The sequence below is a fragment of the Electrophorus electricus genome, chromosome 25 (assembly GCF_013358815.1).
Source record: "Electrophorus electricus isolate fEleEle1 chromosome 25, fEleEle1.pri, whole genome shotgun sequence".
NCBI lineage: Eukaryota > Metazoa > Chordata > Actinopteri > Gymnotiformes > Gymnotidae > Electrophorus > Electrophorus electricus.
The window spans coordinates 9,083,801-9,103,499 of NC_049559.1; the positions used below are offsets into that span (position 1 = coordinate 9,083,801).

A 19,699-nucleotide genomic window follows, 5' to 3' on the forward strand; every position below is an offset into this window, starting at 1 on the left:
TATAATTTAATGGAACCCTTTTTTTTCCAAGTTTCCGAATCGCTTGCTATTCTTTGGAGAGTTGTTGAATTGTTGATCTATCTATATCTCTCTATCTCTCTCTCACCTTTTGATCCAATGTTTATTAATCATTACAAGCGAGGGAGGTGAGCTTACGAGAAACACTTACATATGAATACTGCACAGTACGGCGTGTGTAGAGAATGATGGCGGACTGGTGAAAGTTGATCAGAATAAGGAGCCATCAGTACATCTCAAGGAGAAAACTGATCTGATGAAAGATAAGGTGCATGTTCCTTGATGCCTTGCACCTTAAATGGTCTCTTCTGTGAGTTTTATATAACATGCAGTAACACAATTGTCGTACAACCAAATGCATTAAGGTACCAAGCAGAACTGAATTAATTAATCAGTTAAATTAACTTACACCTTTGGACTGAGTAGGACTGAATACTGGAAAATAAATAAGCATTCGCCCATTCTGTAGGCTAGAATACAATATACAGATTTTATTGTAGCTTACTAAAGTCATCCTACCCTCCATACAAGAGTGATGGACCCTGGGCTGGAAGAAATGAGTATCTGAAATATGCTAAACCACTTCATGCGACACAAATAAAAACATATCCTAAAAAAGAATATTGCATAATACAAACACAATACACAATACAAATCTCTTCCCAAAGTTCTGAAATTGGGAAATGACACACGTGCAACAAGCAGAGACATGGTGTGTATGACTGGTATATAAACAGGAAATGCTGGTGAGAAAAGGTAGTGAGATGAGAGGACAGATGATGATGAAATGGGAGTTTATAGGTGTTTCAGAATTGTGTCACTCACCACCCAACACATCTGAATGCTGGGGCCATTTCCTGTTAGCAAAGGGGCTTCGAGAAGCAGACAGAAGTGCAAGGCAGTGCTGATTACGTCCCCTCAGTGAGACCAGGTACCAGGAAGTCAAGACTCCTTATTTCTGGAGAGCCAGGGAATGTGATGGCAGTGTTCAGGACAGATGCCCTGCTGTTCCTGGCCCTATCGGTCTCCTCTGCAGGTAAGAGAAATTTTGTTGTTGGAGTTAAACACCATCTACATGCATGTCAGCATGTGGGTGCCGGATAAAATTAGCAAACATAGCAAATTCACATCATACTGCCAAGCAATGTTTCAGACCATAGGTGTTCATGAGGTGTTCTTCATAAAAATGCATGCAGTAATGTTGCTTGGGAGTACGATGTTTGTGGATCCCTAAGTCTGCAAAAGTCTTCTTTGTAGTGTTATTCACCCACAGACTATCACATCAGTGTACAAAATGCAGTGTACAAAATTGTTGTTTTTTTCCACTGGGATAATTTTGCAGGATTTAATCTGGTACACATTTTGTGATACAAAGACTTATTGTGAGTTTCCATTTCTGAATGAAGGAGAAGAGCACCTGCTGCCAAGCCAGCAAGTCAGAGGGTTTTAGAGATGAGTGTATAACACTCATTAATGTGAAAAATACAGAGTATGTAAAAATGTTACCCTGAGCTTTTTTAGTATATAAACAGCACATATTTCAGATTCTGTTAGATGCTATATTTAGCTTCTTTTTTTTTTTTTGATGGGGGGGGGGGGCATTATTTCCTTACATGGTAATGGAGAATGTTAACCTTAAACAAGTTGTGTAACACCAAAATCTTCAAAGACCTTCTATGAATGTAACGTCTGACTTTTGCCATACATGCACTGAGCCTTTTCAACTGCAGTATACTGTAACCTAGATTTCAAATGTTGATCTGTCAGATGCTATTTTTAGCTTTCAGGGTGAATTTTGGTATTGTTATTTTCATTGGTATTTCCTTACATGTTAATGGAGAATGTTAACCTTAAATAGGTGAAGTAAAACTGAAATAAAAAGTACGAAAAGTCTATAGGTAGTTGACGGTAAGTGCTTCAGAGGTCTAATAACATCAAATCTGATTTTTAACATGATGGCAGTGTAGCCTACCTGTAAATTTTCAAATTTTTATTTACTGATTTTATCAATTTAGATCATTTTATCATTTAATTCATTTAAAATATGAAATTCCCTGAAGTCAAAAGAATAGAACACTTTGGTGTGGTTTGTTCCGTGCCCTGCTGTCTGTGATACATTTTCTCACAATGATGAGCAAGTACATTTAAAAGGGTAATTAGCAATTCATTACTGAAAAAATATAACTATTTAATATTATGATTTATAATTTACCATTGGTTTAAACATATTTGTGTATACACCATACAGTGAAAAACTATTCATATTGTGAAAAATATAGGCCTTCATATTCTATACATTTTTTCATTTCCGTTTTTCCATGTTCAAGACACAAGTTGACTTCACAATATGACTAGATGACACCAGATAATCAGATGACCATATTAGGTTCTAGCTCTAATAAAACTGTAACTTAATTCGTTTACTCACGTCACTACACTTTTTTTGCCACTGAAAAAACTCCTTTGATGTAAAATGGCTTTTATGAAACAAAAGCTTTGTGGGTGATCTCCTGAGACCAATGGCACAGTGAAGTACCAAATTCCAAAATGTAGGCAACAAGGATGTGGGGTCTGCATCTGATAAATAGATCATTGCATTCTTCCAAATAAGAATTTTGCTAAATGTGTAGGCTTTTCCACGTAACATGGCAGAACAACTTTGAAGCTTCTTTATTCTTAGCGGGGTAACCCGTGGACGTAGTAAGTAACAGAAAGAGAGTCAGAACGAGAGAATACAAGACGACAAATCCAAACGACATCCGTAGTACCAATACGAAGACAGTGCAGATAAAAACTGGAGAGACAGGGAGGCAAAACCGGAGGCAAAACCGCAGGCAGCGGGCAAAGGCAATAAAGCGGAACAAAACAAACAGGTCGGCATCGAGGAAACCGGTAAAGTGTAGTAAACGCTCGGTATGCACACGCTGAAAGAACGGCATACTTCGCGAAGAGTGAGTGACAGAGGCATGGTATAAATAGGGCTAAGAAATCAACAGGTGGATCCAATAGTCTATTGATGAAGATATTATGAAGCGACGCATGGGAGTTGGGAGTTGTAGTCCGGTATATCGTTAGCGGAGGTCGGCGGTGTGACACTATATTCTATTTTCTATATATCTGTCTTTATTATTATTATTATTATTTTGTTGTTTAAAGCATAACACTTTAGAGTGTCATGTGGATCTCATTATATAACAATTATTGCATAAACTGGATTAGTAGTATAATGTGTCAGAGCAGTTATCAGTGCACAACTGTTCCAACTGAGTGTGCACTTAAAACACTTTGCTATAAACCTTTCTGTTTGTTCAGGTTCTTTGTGTCTTAGATCACCCTTCTTAAGAACTTCCACAATTTTGTCTTCATTTATAGTCTTTATGTGTAGCATAGTTCAATTTTCCCATTACAACCATTATATGAAGGTTTTACTTCATTAAAAATGCAAGTCTGGTTCATTTCATATTTTAAATGGGTTTTATATAATTCCATAAGGCAAATGTTTACCGCCATGTTGGACCTCTGAAAGCTATCGAATGTACTGTTCATGGACTACTTCATTCCAAATGAGCTGAGAGCAGTTTCTGTAACCATGAGAGTGTGGCATGAAAGACTAAGAATATCTGCATCTTTTCTGCCCTTGTCAGAAGCCTTTTTGAAGTTTTTCTGTCACTTTTCTATGACCTCAAAGATTGTCTAAATTGACCTAATATGGGGAAAGTGGACACATTTTAATAATTTTAAATTAATTAAAGTTATTGGGCATCACCATTGCACATCGTCCTCCTTCAACCATGACGGCAGAGATATCCTAAAACTATCATCCAGTGTCATTTTTATTCTAAGTAGTGTACAAAAAGGGTCGCTTGTATGTGTAAACCATCTACCTGCGGCTCCATCTACAGTGACCATAAAATGCATCTAGCCTTAATGAGAGGCTCTGGCCCCTTGCTCTAGCCCACACCTCAAACAGAGAAACCACTGAACTAGATTCTGAAATACATTCACACTTAGACCACAGAGTATAGATGCCCCAGCCAGATCTCTAACAGGAAGACATGCATCTACTAATAAGACAGAATGTCTTTCATGCATTTTATTTACTTTGTCAGCAGACCCTTTGGTTATACTGTGTGAACTGTACCAATGTACAACACCTTGTTAAAGCCTTCTGAAGTCTCGGCATGATGGTGTTATTTTTTAGAATAATAGGGAGATGTTTTGGCTTGCGTGTCCAACAACTTTCTGAATAAGTGTACATGGCAACCTGACCCAGTATTCATTAAACAGCCTGATGCTTTGCTTTTGCAGGGAAATGAGTGAATGTAGACCCAGAGCCATAGATGGCACATGGTCGGGCTTGGATCTGGCTCCCAATGGGACCACTTCAGAGCAAATTTTAAAACTTCACCTGCATTCTTTGCAGTGTGGTATACATGCTAAATTTATACACTGAATTTTGGTAATAACAATCACTGAAGTCTTTAACTTTAGAGTTCAGTATGGATGTCCTAGACATTTGTAATTGTTGTTTTTTTAAATTATTTGTTTCTGTTACATTATTCGAGCATAAAGACAAACATTTTATTCTTCTCTTTTATTTGATTTATATTTTCATTATTCATTCATTTTTTATTCCTACATCTGTTATTAACTCTGAAAAAAATCAAAGAAAGATGTTTTTTAGAATTGAAACTGTAACATACTGGATATAGTTTTGGAACCATGTATGTCCTTACCAGAGGAAATAAGAGAGAATGTTCCTTTTGCATACTATTAATAGTTACTTTGGCTCAGTGCTGAATTGATCTATAGGAGAGCTGTAGTGATCGGCTACACTACAACTACCCTCTAACTTCTCTGCAGAGGCCATGAGTTGGAGTGACCCCATCACCTGCTACGTCCTAGATGCAGTCCTGCTTCTCTACTGCATTGTATTCACTGCACTATACTTCAGAATAAAGGTGGGACTACTGTTCAGACATTTGCCAATGCGCAAGGTAGATCAAAAGCACACCAGTGGTGGTCTACTGTCTAAATATTTTGCTCTCTGACATTCTAGTTGTCAAGACTACCGCCAGAAACCCCTGTGATAAACGAGCCTGTCTATACAGTGAGTTACTGCTTGGATGGTTTTCTTCCTCCAATAGTTTAACTGCGGTCATGTGTCTTTGCTTTTAAGAGATAAATGCACTGCTGATTAAGGACCTGACTATATGCTTTCAGTGTATTTTCAGCATTTTTATATTTACTTGTGTATGGGGTGTGTGTGTGTGTGTGCGTGCGTGCGTGCGTGCGTGTGTGTGTGTGTGCGTGCGTGCGCGTGCGTGCGTGCGTGCGTGCGTGCGTGTGTGTATGTGTGTGTGTATGTGCGTATCCTCCACCATATTATCTGTATCTATTAGGGTCTGAACACAAATCAGATAAGTGATGACTATCAAACCCTGGACCAGCCAAGCAGCCAAGCTAGAGCCCCTGGCAGACAGGTGAGCAGAATATGCAGGACATGCAGGACATGATGCCTTATGCTTCTCTAGTGAATGTACCATGTTCCACATAGCAGGTACTCATTAAGTAACTGTTTTATCTTTTCTTATATAATCCATTCATAACGAATAACAACACTATAAGCTACTGACGTCCTGTTCTCATGACAGTTGACATCAACTTGATGTTACAAGCATGGGCAAATATTTCTCATTTCTAAGGTGATAATATCCCTTTAGTATTTCCACAGATTACCGTGTTGTTCATGTATTTGCATTATTTTAATTGTAGAATCAAGCAAAGCAGAGTGAAGGCCATTATGAGGTAAGGAGACCTAATTGTTTACTCTGAAAAGCTTAACTTGTAAAATTCAGTGTTTTACAAAGTGAAATTTGATGCCAGTGGTTGTTAGTTTCATGACAGAAGGTTTTAATATTGGAGAGTGTGTGTATGGGCAACAATACCCCCCCCCCCCCCACTCCAAACATAAAATAGAGAAAGAATTGCAGTGGAGTACACAATGTTTCTAGAGAAACACAGAAAAACACTTTGCTTGCACAGCTGAGGAATGATCTCGGTCCAAAATGTCCTGTTTCTCTATAAACCTTGTGTACTTCACTACAATTTTGAAACTCTGTACATCTCTTACTACAGTACACTGCAGTTGCCTTGAATCTTCTCCAGATATATAATAAAAATTGTAACATTGTAATGTAATGTGATCTACTGGGTTTGTCTACCATTTTTCTATTTCTGGCCTTAGCTGCAGGGTTTTAACCAGTGCTATTTACCATGCCTGTGGGGATTAACCCATGCATTACCCATGACTCTTAATTATTAATATATTAATAATTAATATAAGCACTAGATTAATATAAGCACTAGAATGCAGTAAGAATGCAGTGTCATGACACTTCATTTACAGCTTTCTTGAAAAGTATCGAATATATAATAATAAGAAACAACAATAATAGTAGCATTCATAATAATACACACGTGTGTGCCTTTCTAAAATGTTAAAATAAACTATTAGCTTTTTGCCATCTGCGTCGTCTTATTTGCTTTTTTTTTTTTTTTTTTAAAGGTTTTGTGAAGCAGATTATGAAGCAGAATATTTTGGTTTTCGGTAGACCTAAAGAACAGTAGCACCACCTAAAGGTTCTAAGAAAGGTTCTAAGTGGCATAAAACGTGCTGATTACAGCTTCAAGTTGTAGATTTACACAGTTTATCTGGCAAGTGAGTTTTGACTTATTTGCCTACACACAGTGAAATGTCCCTTGAATAGATATCAATTTAACAAAATACGTTTAGGCTATGATGTCTGGCTTCACTTTCCCACCATCTCAAGTTACTACTTGAGGCAGATGAGCTATAAAAAACAAAACACAATGTTAAAATACAGAATGCAGAAAACCACAGCATTTTAGTTTGCGCTTATAGTCGTGTTTTGCCTATCTACGTGTATCCTAGACTGGTCATGGCCGGGGAAGAACTGCAAGATATTAGCTGGCTAATTTTCATGATATGAAAAAGCTGTCTACTTATATTTTTATTGCTTTTTACTTCTGTTTCTTATATTTAGTCGATTATAAAATGCATGGCTAGATCTCACATAGAATGCATCAAGCTTGATCGCATTATTTTAACATCTCGCATCTATTTTAAGTCCCTTCCGTTTTTCTGTCTGGAAAAAAATGTACTTTGTGTCATTAGGTCTTTATTCTAACAGTCGTGTAGGCCAGCATAAATATATAAAGGAATTAAGTAAATAAATAAATTGTGGAATGATATAGAACAGTGGCTTAATGTTTGCAGTGTCTCAATTAATATGGCTTAACTGAGGAACAATAAGGTAGAAAGGTGCCCCTCACACAGACAGAGAGAGAGAGAGAGAGAGAGAGAGAGAGAGAGAGAGAATGAATAGTTATGTTGCTAATAAGCCATTTTTATCTCAAAAACATTTCTCATTGTTACTCCTCACAACAAACCAGCATTACGGTTTATATATTAAGAGCATCATGTTTCTAAATTATTTTTCTCGTTTTTCTTACTTCCTGATCATTCATGTATACTGGTACTCTGTTGTTCTGGGGCTAGCCCAGATTGTAATGGTAATGTTAATAGTTGAGTTTATGGGTCTGTTTACCTCTTCTGACTGCATACTTAAACTGCATTGATTTTAGGTGATTTTAAGTCAGTTTTGACTCAAGAGCCTGGGCAAGATTTGACAGCACACAAGCTAAGCCTCTCTGAAATAAAATTTTAAAAACATGTTTTGGTTACCTGCTACACAAAGAGCCTCTCTGGTCCCAGGCCTGCTTGTGCAGCGTGATCTAACCATAGTGCTTATGGCTATCTTTGGAAACAAATTTGGATGACTTACTGAAGTAAAACTGGTATTGTACAGATGAATTAGCACTGAGAAATCTATGTACCTAAATCTTGCAGCAGTTTGCCTTTGTCAGAGGCTGTTCATTTTGCCTGGAGTCTCTAAACAGTGATCGGAGTTCTGAACAAGCTGGTGCGTAGAGCCATAACTGAGTTAAGCGTCGTTACGGAAATGTCACGGGACACCTGTGCAGGGGCTTTCACCCCATGTGTAACCACACCCTTCATGACTGCACACACCTGTACGGGGTTTAACGTCTTGTTTCGTTGTCTATTTAAACCTCTGTTAGTGTGTGTATTGTGTATTGTGTTGGTTATTGTTAGTCTGCTCCCGTATGTCAAAACAGGTATGTAGTCGATGTTTAGTTCTATGTTTACCTGATGTCTGTCGGTAATGTTGCGTGTGAGTGCCACTGTTATTCGTATGTTGTGTTAATAAATGTTTCACATCAGCGAGGGAGTCTGTGCGTCCTGCTCCACGCCCTTTGGCACTCGGGCCAGAAGATACATTACAGGAAAGTGTCGCTTTGATATGGAAAAGGTGGACTGGAGAAAATGAACTTTTTTTACATCCTGTGGAAAAGTGTTATTATGAAAGTAAAATAAAATTATAAAATATTTAAAAACTCATCCAATTATAATGGGGGGGGAAAAATTACACCTGAACATAACTAGCAAAATGACTTTAGGAAAAAACATTTTACAAACAAATTATGGTGGGGGGTTTTTTCAAAAATTAAATAGTAATATTGATTTTTTTGTTTTGTTATTATAATAAATCTAGTTTATAAATATATTTATTTATTAGTTATACTATTTGAAAAATACAGTTCACACAAGAAACCACATTAAACCACAAATATAAAGCTACTTATTATATCAGTGAGGATGATGATAATGCTGATTAGCATTATTTATTTATTTATTTATTTTGCTTCTGATTAACTAATTAATACGAGGAATGTATGTATACTGATGTTTGATTTATGACTACTGGGGCTGAAGCCTCGAGCTACTGATCACTGCTGTATACATTGTCATTCTACTTGCAGAGAACTTTTATGCATGAGGGTTGTGGTTTTCATGTGCATCCTGCCACTGCATATTAGAGGAATTATGTCTGAAGCAGAGGCTTCAGCATTTGATTCAGCATGACGGCAAGGCTACTAATGCATGTTACTTCACCTTCACGTCTGCTATTTCATTGATTAATCAGTGAACATGCTTGCATGGAGTGTGTTGTTTCATCTCTGACCTAAATAGGCTTTACTCTCTGCCTTCAATAACCCTTGAACTGGTTCATATTTAACACCAATATAACAAAGCTTTCACACCTGGATAATCACAATGAAGCTCATTACTTCGCAGCACAGGTTTTCTGTAAACAGGCAGCCTGTGGACGCCTACAAGTCATAATTTATCCATGAAAAGTGCTTTCAGTGGATGTTTATATCAATGCAAGAGTCTGTAGGTGGGGAAACAAATAAATGTTTGTTACATTTACAGCCATTGAGGACACCATCAAATGACGATTATCAAGAGCTAAAAAAGAAAAACAAGGTATGTGTTCAAAGAGCCTGATTATTCTTCATGCCGTTAATACAGCATGGATGGATTAGAGAAGGATTGGATTAAAGTTGGCGAACACCATTTACATTGTGTTGTGTGTATGTCTCCCCAGCTCCACAAAGGAAAGAGAAAATCCAGAGAGGTCAGTAGCAATGAACAGATCCATTCTACATTCTAAGAGGGCTATACAAGTGTTTATCTGTGCAAGATTTATTCATTTATTTGTTTACTTGTTTGTTTGCTTGTTATAATAACATTTATCACTTCAATAGAAGCCTAAACAAAATAGCAGAATTTCAATCCAAAATAGAAAATAATGTGAAAAAGTAAACATACTAATTGTGTATTATTATTATTACTACTACTACTACTACTAGTACTGGACCATGGGGATCCATACATTTGCATAAACTTTATAGTTGAATTAATAAAAGTGTTAGAATTCCAAAATATATTCGCAGTGACTGATAAAATGAGCAAAAGCCTGAAGACCTTTGGCACACCATCTGCGTTCATGCAGTTCATTGTCTGGAGAGTGCCATTAACAGAGCTCTGCATGTGGACTTCTCCCTCCAGTCTCACAGCGCGAACAGGAAGGATGCGGCCGAGGCCATCGAGATGGAGCCCCTCCCTCCCTTACCAGATCGTAGCTAAGCCTCTGCATGCAGGCCTGCTCTGAGCTCCGCAGGGACGAGCCCAACACCTGCTGCCTTTACCGTGTGACCATTTCCCCACATTTCACCGTAAGGAAAACGTGACGCAAGATGCTGCTGCTAGTTAGATCTTATCTGTAAATTTGCATTTCCTTGCCTAAGCAATTGACTAGAAGGACAATATTTAGCTTTTTGAGAGTGTATATTTGGTCAAACGTTTCACTTTAACCTGATCTAAAAAGAACAACTGAATATTACCTAAACCAATCAAGACAATTATGCAAATGACTTAGCAAATGACTGAGCACGTGAGACTCATGAGGTCAGTCATTTGTTGACGGACATTTAAGAACCCATTTTATATCATTTTACAGTTAAACCTATTGTCCATTTGAAGCAGCCTAGCTGGGTTTTTTTTCCTACAGATGGTGCTATAGTTCAGAGACCATGGTTCTCATGCACTGTAAAATATTTTTGGCCCGAAAATATAAAAGCACTTGCTGACTGGATATTTGATGCAAAATAGCTGAATTTGTAAATTTATTTAATTTTTATTTCTTTTTGTTGTTGTTTTGGCTTTTTCTTCTAGCGGATGGCTTTAATCAAGTTACTTATAAATTGCACAATTAAGAGATGCAAGGCTTTTTCTCCATGTTATATGCAGTCAGTAACAGTTTAAATCGAAGTTGCTTCTTGAAAGTACTTTTCAGTCTAGGAGTGACTTCTGAAGTAGCTCAGAGCAAGAGTGCTACTCCAAGAGTTGCTGCATTAGTGAAGGAGGGTTTCCCATGCACTAAAAACCCAGGGTTATGCTAGATCTTATCTGAGTAACAACTTTTTAAAGTTTTTAACTGAATTTATTGTTGACATGTAATTACTTGTGTAAATATGCTTCCTAGCTAATTTTACTATATTGACGTTCATTTTGCAACTGAATATATGACCAAATGTACATGGTTTACCTGATGCTATACTATTCATATAGAGCCAAGTCTTTGGCTTTGCTTTGGAAGCAACCAATACATTTAAAGAGGACATACGGCCTCAAACAAGGACCAATCATAACTGTTGGTAGAAAGGTCATTTGTAGTTAGCAGCTAAACTTCAGAGTGACTACTGACGCTCAAACACATGATCCATTCCCCTGATTGGGCAGTTACCAGAATTATTTGTTTTAGCACCACAGTTTTGGTCAAGGCTACTAACAGAATTATTATATAAATATAAATGAAATGAGACAGCAACACTCAATATTAAAACACTTGGAAAATGGTTTAATGATGTTTACAACAAAAAAAACAAAACAAACAAAAAAAATAACTGTACAGTTACAGTAAAAGATCTTCATTTTATATATATATATATATAAATGAAAAATACAGCAGACAAATGCATCAAATCTACCATGTATCCTGATTCACATACTCGTGATTCTACACACTCGTTCAGTTATAAGCTACCATGATGTAGCCATTTTAGAGTCCAGTTATTGGCATGTGTTCCTACAGTAACCGAGTGGGAGTGTCACTGTAGTCCTGGTTATTAGTCACCCAGGATCCAACAAATTACCATCACTATGACAACAGTGAGTAATAGAGTTCAGAAGAGACACAGGAGTACAATGTACAGTATGTGACAGGTTTTTTTGGGGGGGGTGGGGCACATTCCTTGAGCTGTATGAAATGTGAATAACCATTTTACAGAACAACTTGCTTATAAAGTTCATGACTGAAGCAGTATGTACATGACTTTTAAAAAATAAAATAAAATGTAAAAAAAAAAATCCTGTTTTTCATCCGTTTTAGAAAACAATGGAAACTCGGGCAGTGAAACTGATACCACATACATTGACACACGCAAAACATATAAAAATACTATTTGTTTAACCTACTAAGAATAAGACAATTCTGCAGTTAACTCCATGCTGTGACAGAAAAAGAGCATTACATCCAAGAAATGAGAAATTTTAAATGACAAACTTTTGTTTTTGCTTTTTTTTTTTTAATAAGTATCTCAGAAAAATACCAAAATATACATCTAAGCTTTGGAATTACTGAGGTTAGGACTAAAGTCAGAGCTGGGTTCTGTTCATTAATATACATGCTGAAGGGCTCGGAGAGGAAGAGAGGAAAAAATTAAAAAGTCAGAGTAATCTTTGGTATCTGCATCTGTCAAACGTTTCATATTTGGATTTTTGCTTTGGGATAGAGCTTGTAACATCTGTCGACCTTACGCCCAGAATAAAGCTGTCGAGCGAAGTGTCGAAGACGCATTTGGTACAGAGTGGTGTCACCTAGACACAGCCCAGTGGCAAACAGGACAATGCATAGTTGCACAGCTGATCAGTCAAACAAAAGGGTCAAACAAGATGTTGGAAAGAGCGACAAAATCTTGCAAACGACACAAAAACAGAGTGCGCTGGATTCTTGATGCATCAGAACATGAACATAACCTTGGAGTGGTCCGACAGATGTATTTTTGGTAGAAACACTCGTAAAAACAAGGTTTGTCTTGTTACAGCCATATAGACAAAGACACTGAGTCCAGAGAGCAGACAGCTCATCCTGAGCAGGTTGCAGTGTGTGCAGGCCACCCTTCAGTGTGTACTAACAAACATCACCCAGCCCCACGAGGGGTTCACTTCACAAGTCCTTTGGAGAAGCCTGTCGGCTGTCCATCCCCACCTTGACTAATGCGCAGCTTAGCCAGCTCCGCGAGTGCCCGAGAATGACGTCACATCTACAGCTAAAAAGGCAGGGTGCAAGGACAGACAGTTTAATCCATACAATCACTTTGTAAGTCTTTGGTTACCACAGAGAGGGTGAGGGCCAAGCAGACAGAAGACTACAAAGAGCTTACGCACACACTCTTGCGTGTGCACACGGACACCAAACACATGCGTGGCTTGCTTGCTTACACACACACACACACACACACACACACACACACACACACACACACACACACACACACACACACACACACACACACACACACACACACACACACACACAAAAACCCTACAGCCAAAAGGGAACAAAAAGGAGACGATTGTCAAATCATAAAGTAAACTACAAATAACTACAAAGAATTAAGTTCAAGTGCAAAATAAAGATGTGGCCAGAGTACGCAGTTGCTACAGTTGAGGATGGACCATTAAAACAAGAGACATACTCTGTAATTTTAATACTCGTGGGTGTATGTGTGTGGTGTCTGAGGCCACTGAACCCTCACCCCACACATCAAGTGAACATCTGCAGGCTTCTCTGAAAGGATGCGGGGTTTATTTACCATCTTATTTCGTTTTTCTTCTTTCAAAAGTAGATTAAAGCAAAGTTTGTTTGTTTTTTTACTCGGTCTCGAGTCAGAAATGAGGTATACAACAGCTCCTTTATCAGGCCAGCTAGCCCCGTCCAGCTGGTACACGGCCATCCCTGCCAATCAACCCCTCCCAGAAGTGACTGCAGGCCTACCACTGCATCAAAAACACAAGCATGACACTGCCCAGGTCAAATCAGGGCATCCAGTCACTCCACAAGCCAAAAGGAGAAAGCTTGAATCCATTACACCACATGCACAACCTGTAACACTGCACTACAACTGTACTACACTAGAAGTGCTAAACTCCATCTGTCCCATCCATTCCTGGAACACCATCTAATCGCGCAGATTAAAAAGCATATGACTTACCGCTAAGTGGTCACCATGGCATCACACAGCTATGTTTTTTTTTTCATTTTGTCATTCCCTCCACCCTCCCCCAATCAACAGTTAGAAGTCTTACTTCCAGTTTAATCAAATGATTTTAAGAAATTGAGTTTAATCGAATTATCTGTGTTGATGCACCACCATCAAGAACTAAGTGAACCCCAATTCATCTACACAACATCTGGAGTTTAGTCATTACTAAAGCTTTATCGGCAGGTTTCCAACCTGCTTCAGTCACACCTAAATAACAGGCAGCAACGTTCCTACGTCCAAAACCTTTTTTTTTTGGGGGGGGGGGTTGTCCAGTACTCACAGCATTATTTCAACGGTCAATATGCACCGAGTAAGTTAGACGAGCATGCAGGGTGTATCTGTCATTCATCCAAACGCAGACACAAAAATTCACTCATCTCACTCATCTCAACACACACACACACACACACACACTCACTCACTCACACTACAGTTTGCTACAATGCATCAAGCTTCTAACATAATAATAAGGCATAAATGATAAGTTAATTTTGTTAAACTAAGAAAGCCAGTGATGATGCTCCCTCAAGCTATACAAACAAAGAAGTTCAAATGATTGTTAAAAACAGCATGGCAAATCAAATCCGTAAAAAAGCCAGATTAAGATCACGTGCTTCCGAATCCACTTCCCAAGCATCAGTAAAAGCTGGGAGCGCCATAGCAAGCCCTGCACACTCACTGCAGGAGGGGCAAATGACAGCCAATCCTGCATCCAAGGGGTATGTTCTCAATTTTTGGTCTTGAAAGTTCTTCAGAATTGCTATCATAAAAAGAATTTTTTTGCCCTTTTTTTTGTAAATAGGCATGACAAAACACTACATTCAATCTTGATAATAGCTCAAATATAAAATATGGGTATATTACGTGTGTGTGTGTGTGTGTGTGTGTGTGTGTGTGTGTGTGTGTGTGTGTGTGTGTGTATGTATGTATGTATGTATGTATATATATATATATATTATATATATATATATATATATATATATATATATATACACACATATACACACACACACATACATATACACACACACACATACATATTTATATATAGAATTTAAGAATTTAGAAAAAAAAAAAAAAAAAGTTCTCTCTAATTCTTTAAGCCATTCCTCCGATAAATATTTCAGTAACTTCCCATGGTCCCGGCATCACCGGTCATCACACCACTGTACTACAACGACAGATACATAACTACACAGAAAACTCAGCTCCATGAGGCCATGTTGCAGCCTCAGGACAGAACCAACGGAGTGAGCAGCAAAAGACATCGACCCAGCCGCAAAGACAAAGGCTTCTTTTAACTTTGGCAAGTAGGATAATAAAATAACTGGTTAACCTGGAGATACCCTATAAGTAGTAGTACTTAAAAAATAGCAGTAGTAGTTTGACTTTAGTTCATTATGTGTGTTGATGCACTGATGAGAATTTGTAAGAGGACCGTCGTACAATTAACGGCTCTTTTACATTCTGGAGTTGTCCGTTGGTGCCATTTTACTTAAAGTGAACCTTCTATTTAAGTGCTGATGAGGTCATTCAAATGAAGGTTTAAAGGATAAAAATAAATAAAGTCTCAACACGTTTCTAAATGTAACCAAACTGACAGACGGGGCAAGAAAAACAGGCTGAGCACAGTACTAAGGAGTAGAAGAGATGAAGCGACGGTGGGCCATAAAAACGGAGGGAAGCCAGCTCCAGTCTCCACAGGCTAAGTCAGCTGCTCAGGCCCAGGATTCAAACTGCCAGTGAGCTTCAGAAGAGCTCAGTTCTGTTTCAATGTCTGACCGAACCGTAACGCGACACTATAGACTAAAGCATGTGACTGCAGAGATAGCAGACCACAATCAGGATGAATGAGCAACCTGACAAATAAATAAAATACAACCTCACTGTACCGGTACTATAGGAATTCTGAAAGGGAAACAGTGGTTGAGTCTTTCCTGTACACCACACTATGTACCGTTATGGGTTTACGCACGTGTCCCATTCCTGTGCCAAATACCCAGGGGGCAGTCAAATGGTTGGCCGCTTCTGGGTTTTGTGTTTGTTTTGGTTTTTTTTACTCTTTTCCACAGGCTCTTACTGATGCTAGTGGTAAGAGCCCAAAAGCTAAAACCACAAATGGATTCCAGTGAACTCTCCTGAGGGTGAGATGTCTGAGGAGCAACTCCAAACACTCTGTCTGATCTACGCCCCCTCAAGAACAGCAAGATCTAAGACTGCTTCAAACTGGAGAAAGGGAACTGGAGGAAAATCTCTCCAACATACTCGACACACACAGAGTCAAGGCCATTAGATACTCTTTGGAAATGCTTTGATGTCAAGGGCTAAAACGCGTTAGCTCTGCATGAAGCTACACCTTTAAAGCTGAACACAATTCATTTAGTACGTTCACCATGAGTTGGGTTTTGGTACAGAGGGTGAGGAAGAGATGAGGAGGTTCATCAGTAGTGTAGAGTGGTGATAGTGCAACCAGCGTCACGCTGGTCCCCACCACAGGCACAGCAGCTAGCAAGAAAAACGACTTTGGTTCAAGCTTTACACCACGGCTGAATTACACTGGTAGGATGAAAACAGGGGACTGCCCGAATAAAGCTTCTAACAATGGTCCCTACCTGCGTCGACATCGAATACGTCAGTCTACTGAGGATGGAAACATAGTCCGCCATCTGAGAACTACAAAGGAGGAAGCACAGAAAACGAGCCGTAAGCAATAAACACATGAGTGCTGCTTCCGTCCATTTTCGAATATATTAACTTTATGAGGGAGAGGGCGCGGAAGAGCGACTCCTGCGACCCCCTGCTCCTACTCACTCGCAAACACATCTGACCTATGACCTGGAGGGGGATACGCTGCGCTTTGCGCTGCAGCATGTGGCCCTGACCGCATCCACCCGCTTCACACTCCACCCTCCCCATCGTTTTGGGTTATTTGGTTAGCTGCAATGACAAGACCAAGCAGAGCAGGGGAAACAGATCTCCAATAAAATAAAAAGTACTTTTGTCTTTGGAAATGATCTTCAAAATATTGCATTATAATATTTCCTGTGGTCTACCAAGAGCATATGCTCATAAATATTTTAGACTTAACTCTACGCTACACTGGTAATATACAGCAACAGGTTCTAACAAATATTTTTGGTATATCTTGAAAGCAAGGCCAGCCAAAGACCTCAAAAAAAAAAAAAAAAAAAAAAAAAAAAAATTTACATCTTACTCAAAGCATCAGTGACAGATTTTTTTCCCCTAAAGACCCGGCAGACTGCAGATTTCAAATCCAGTTTTTTTCTCTCTCTTTTTCTTTTTTGGTACAGGTACTGTGCACAAGTAGAAAAACAAACCCTTAAAAAATTCCGACAGAAGACAACCAAGCCATCCTGCTCCAGGCTGGGTTGCCTTCCGCCTCTCACAACGTTAAGGTGGACCACCACGTGTCTGGCGGCACCGCCCCATACGTCCTAAACCAACTTAGCCGTGAGCAAAAAGCCCACCCCATGTTATTAAGACCTTAAGAGGCTGACGGACCAATACAAGCCACAGTCTAGACGACGCCGGCCACGCTGCCGAGTGCTGCCAGGAGCCGTCACTGCTCCAAGGTCTACGCTGCCCGACAACGGTAGCCTGAACTCTACCGTCGGCCTCTCAGAAAGCCTCATTTGTAATGGACCGCTCATGCAATCCTTTAAAGCTATTAGTATTATGTAGGTGAGCCCAAATGTAGGTCCACACGCCACACCCAAACTAGGGTACGCTTCTTTTTTTGTTAAATCAGTGTTTCCAGACAGATCAGTCAAACGATTCCTTAAAGTAATGAAACCGTATCGCAGCCACATAGTACTTCGTTAAAGCCTTGTAACCATACGTGAGAAGGAGATAATGCTGAATTAGATACAAGAAACCAGAGGAAGCTAAAGAAAACCTATAGAAAGATTCGATGATTTGAGAAGGACGTCCCGGAGGCCTGCAGTGCAGCACCTCCAGGAGAAACATTTCAAATCGGGGTGTCAAAAACCTTCCTCAGAAGTGGCGATGATGATAACAATGAAGGCTATTAATGTTATCAGTAAGGAGTGATGATTTGATAGTTTAAAAGTAAACAATAAAAGGTATGCATTTTTGGTTAGGAGTGTTTCAGGAGCAAGAAGAGTGATGAGTGATGAGTGGGGGGGGGAGAAGCAAAATAAAAAAAAACAGTGAAGTGAGGTGAGCATTACCGCATGAGCAAGCGCAAAGTCTAGAGACAGTTCTTCTTCAGCTACCTTAATGCTAAGCTCTCTAGTATTGCCAACATTCATGAAGGTAGTTGCCGAGAATCCAAAGCAGGCAACAAGGTCCAAAATGCACATAACCTGAAATGAAATGTACGGCGGAAGTACAAAACAGGGACCGAAAAACGGAACGCCAAAATAACAACAGTACGAGAACCTCTTTTCAGTGAGGCCATATTTGGTGGCAGCAAAAAGGTTTAAAATAATGATTTGACGAGAAGGAGAAGAAAAAAAGAGGATGGAAAAGGAGAAGAGTGGGCGGTGCCTTCACTGGGCCTTGGAGGCGGTGGCAACTGTGGAGGCAGGCATGGTTGCCGTGGTTACGGCGTCGCTGCGGTGGCTTTCGGCTGCGACGTGCAGGTTGAGGGCCCCGGCGGCCCCCGCTGCCGCCGCCCCGGCCGACACCAGGCTGACCGGGTTGCTCGTAAGCAGCGACAGGTTCTGTGGGTTCAGGAAGAGCGGTGCCGTCACCAGGTTGGGCGTGCTGCCGGCACTGGTGTTGGCGAACAGCAGGTTGCCACCCCCATCCAGGGAGGTGATGGGTAGAGTCCCGCTAGATGCCAGAGCTATGGAGCAGGAGGATTAAAACTGTGACTTCACTAACTACACCAAGTATGTTACACACATGATCTATCAAAAGTGTTAAAAACATATTAAAAACATGCTCTCTGCGGCTCAATACAGAACCGGGCCTCGTTTTCTCATACGTTTACAGAGATATAGAGAAGATAGGTGTACTTGCCACTCCACACACCTTGGATAGTGGCCAAGGTGCTGTTGCTCATCAGTGCTGGACTTAGTGCACTGCCCAGACCTCCAGGAGCCAGACTCAGCAAAGCCCCACTAAAGCAGCACACACGCGCGCAGACACACACACACACACAAAAAAGACATTATCAGTCATACTGCAATGGCCACTTAGTAAGAGGACAATCACAGTACATACTTGAATATTAAAAAACCAAGTTCCTCTTCTCTAGTGTAAATGATAGAAATTCTTTCTAACTGCAACACCGTGACAGGTTTATAAGTTGAAGTAATGGCAAGAGCAGTCACTCACAGAGAAACCTGAACGCACACACAAGCACACAGGCCAACAGACCCCCCCCCCCACTCACCCTGGAGTAAACTGCGAGGAGGCCATGAGGCCTGGGTTGAGGCCGGCCGCCGCTGCCATGGCAGCCAAACTGGCGCTGGTGGGCAGCTGGGCGGCGCTCTGCAGGGCGGCCGACAGCCCCGGCGCGGCTACCATCACCTGGCCCGCGGCCAGCGTGCTGGCCAGGGATGAGGGCGTCTGGCTCAGGGTGGCCACCGGCTCCTGAGCCGCCGCCGCCGACTCTGCGGCGGAGGTCTGAGGCACGCCGGGGGGAGGGCTGAGCGAGGGCGAGGAGGACGCCGCGGTGACGGCTGCTGCCACCGTGGAGATGACGGACGCCGCGTTGCTGGTGGGTGAGCCGGCGGTCCTGCCTGGAAGAAAGGGCAGTGCGGTGGGGGTGCGGTCGCCACAACGCTGAACATGACGCGCCGCCGAGTGCCGCGGTGGCTTACCAGTGAGGGCAGTGCTGGAGACACTCGTGCTG

At 40.4% G+C, this 19,699-nt stretch overlaps 2 protein-coding genes across 8 annotated transcripts in view; one reads left to right on the forward strand and one right to left on the reverse strand.

The window, feature by feature from the left end:
• Window positions 1–867: 867 nt before the first annotated feature.
• cd247l (CD247 antigen like) lies at window positions 868–14,761 on the forward strand. Its single transcript, XM_027005224.2, has 8 exons — window positions 868–1,054; window positions 4,882–4,979; window positions 5,078–5,128; window positions 5,421–5,501; window positions 5,794–5,826; window positions 9,398–9,451; window positions 9,573–9,602; window positions 10,037–14,761. Exons 1-8 carry the CDS (start codon window positions 997–999, stop codon window positions 10,112–10,114), a joined length of 483 nt encoding a protein of 160 aa, XP_026861025.2. The 5' UTR covers window positions 868–996; the 3' UTR covers window positions 10,115–14,761.
• A 109-nt stretch (window positions 14,762–14,870) lies between these two features.
• Window positions 14,871–19,699, reverse strand: part of pou2f1b (POU class 2 homeobox 1b) — a 15,501-nt gene continuing 10,672 nt past the window's right edge. For 5 of the 7 annotated variants that reach the window (XM_035523003.1, XM_035523002.1, XM_035523005.1 and 2 more), the window contains 4 exons: window positions 19,668–19,699; window positions 19,238–19,586; window positions 18,874–18,962; window positions 14,871–18,685 (listed from right to left, as the gene is read on the reverse strand). The exon at window positions 19,668–19,699 is cut by the window's right edge and continues 74 nt beyond it. In XM_035523003.1, coding sequence (XP_035378896.1) covers window positions 18,387–18,685; window positions 18,874–18,962; window positions 19,238–19,586; window positions 19,668–19,699 — 769 coding nt within the window. In that variant the 3' untranslated portion in view covers window positions 14,871–18,386. Of the gene's footprint in view, window positions 18,686–18,861; window positions 18,963–19,237; window positions 19,587–19,667 lie in introns of all 7 variants that reach the window. The other 2 variants (XM_035523004.1, XM_035523000.1) reach the window with 1 other exon arrangement.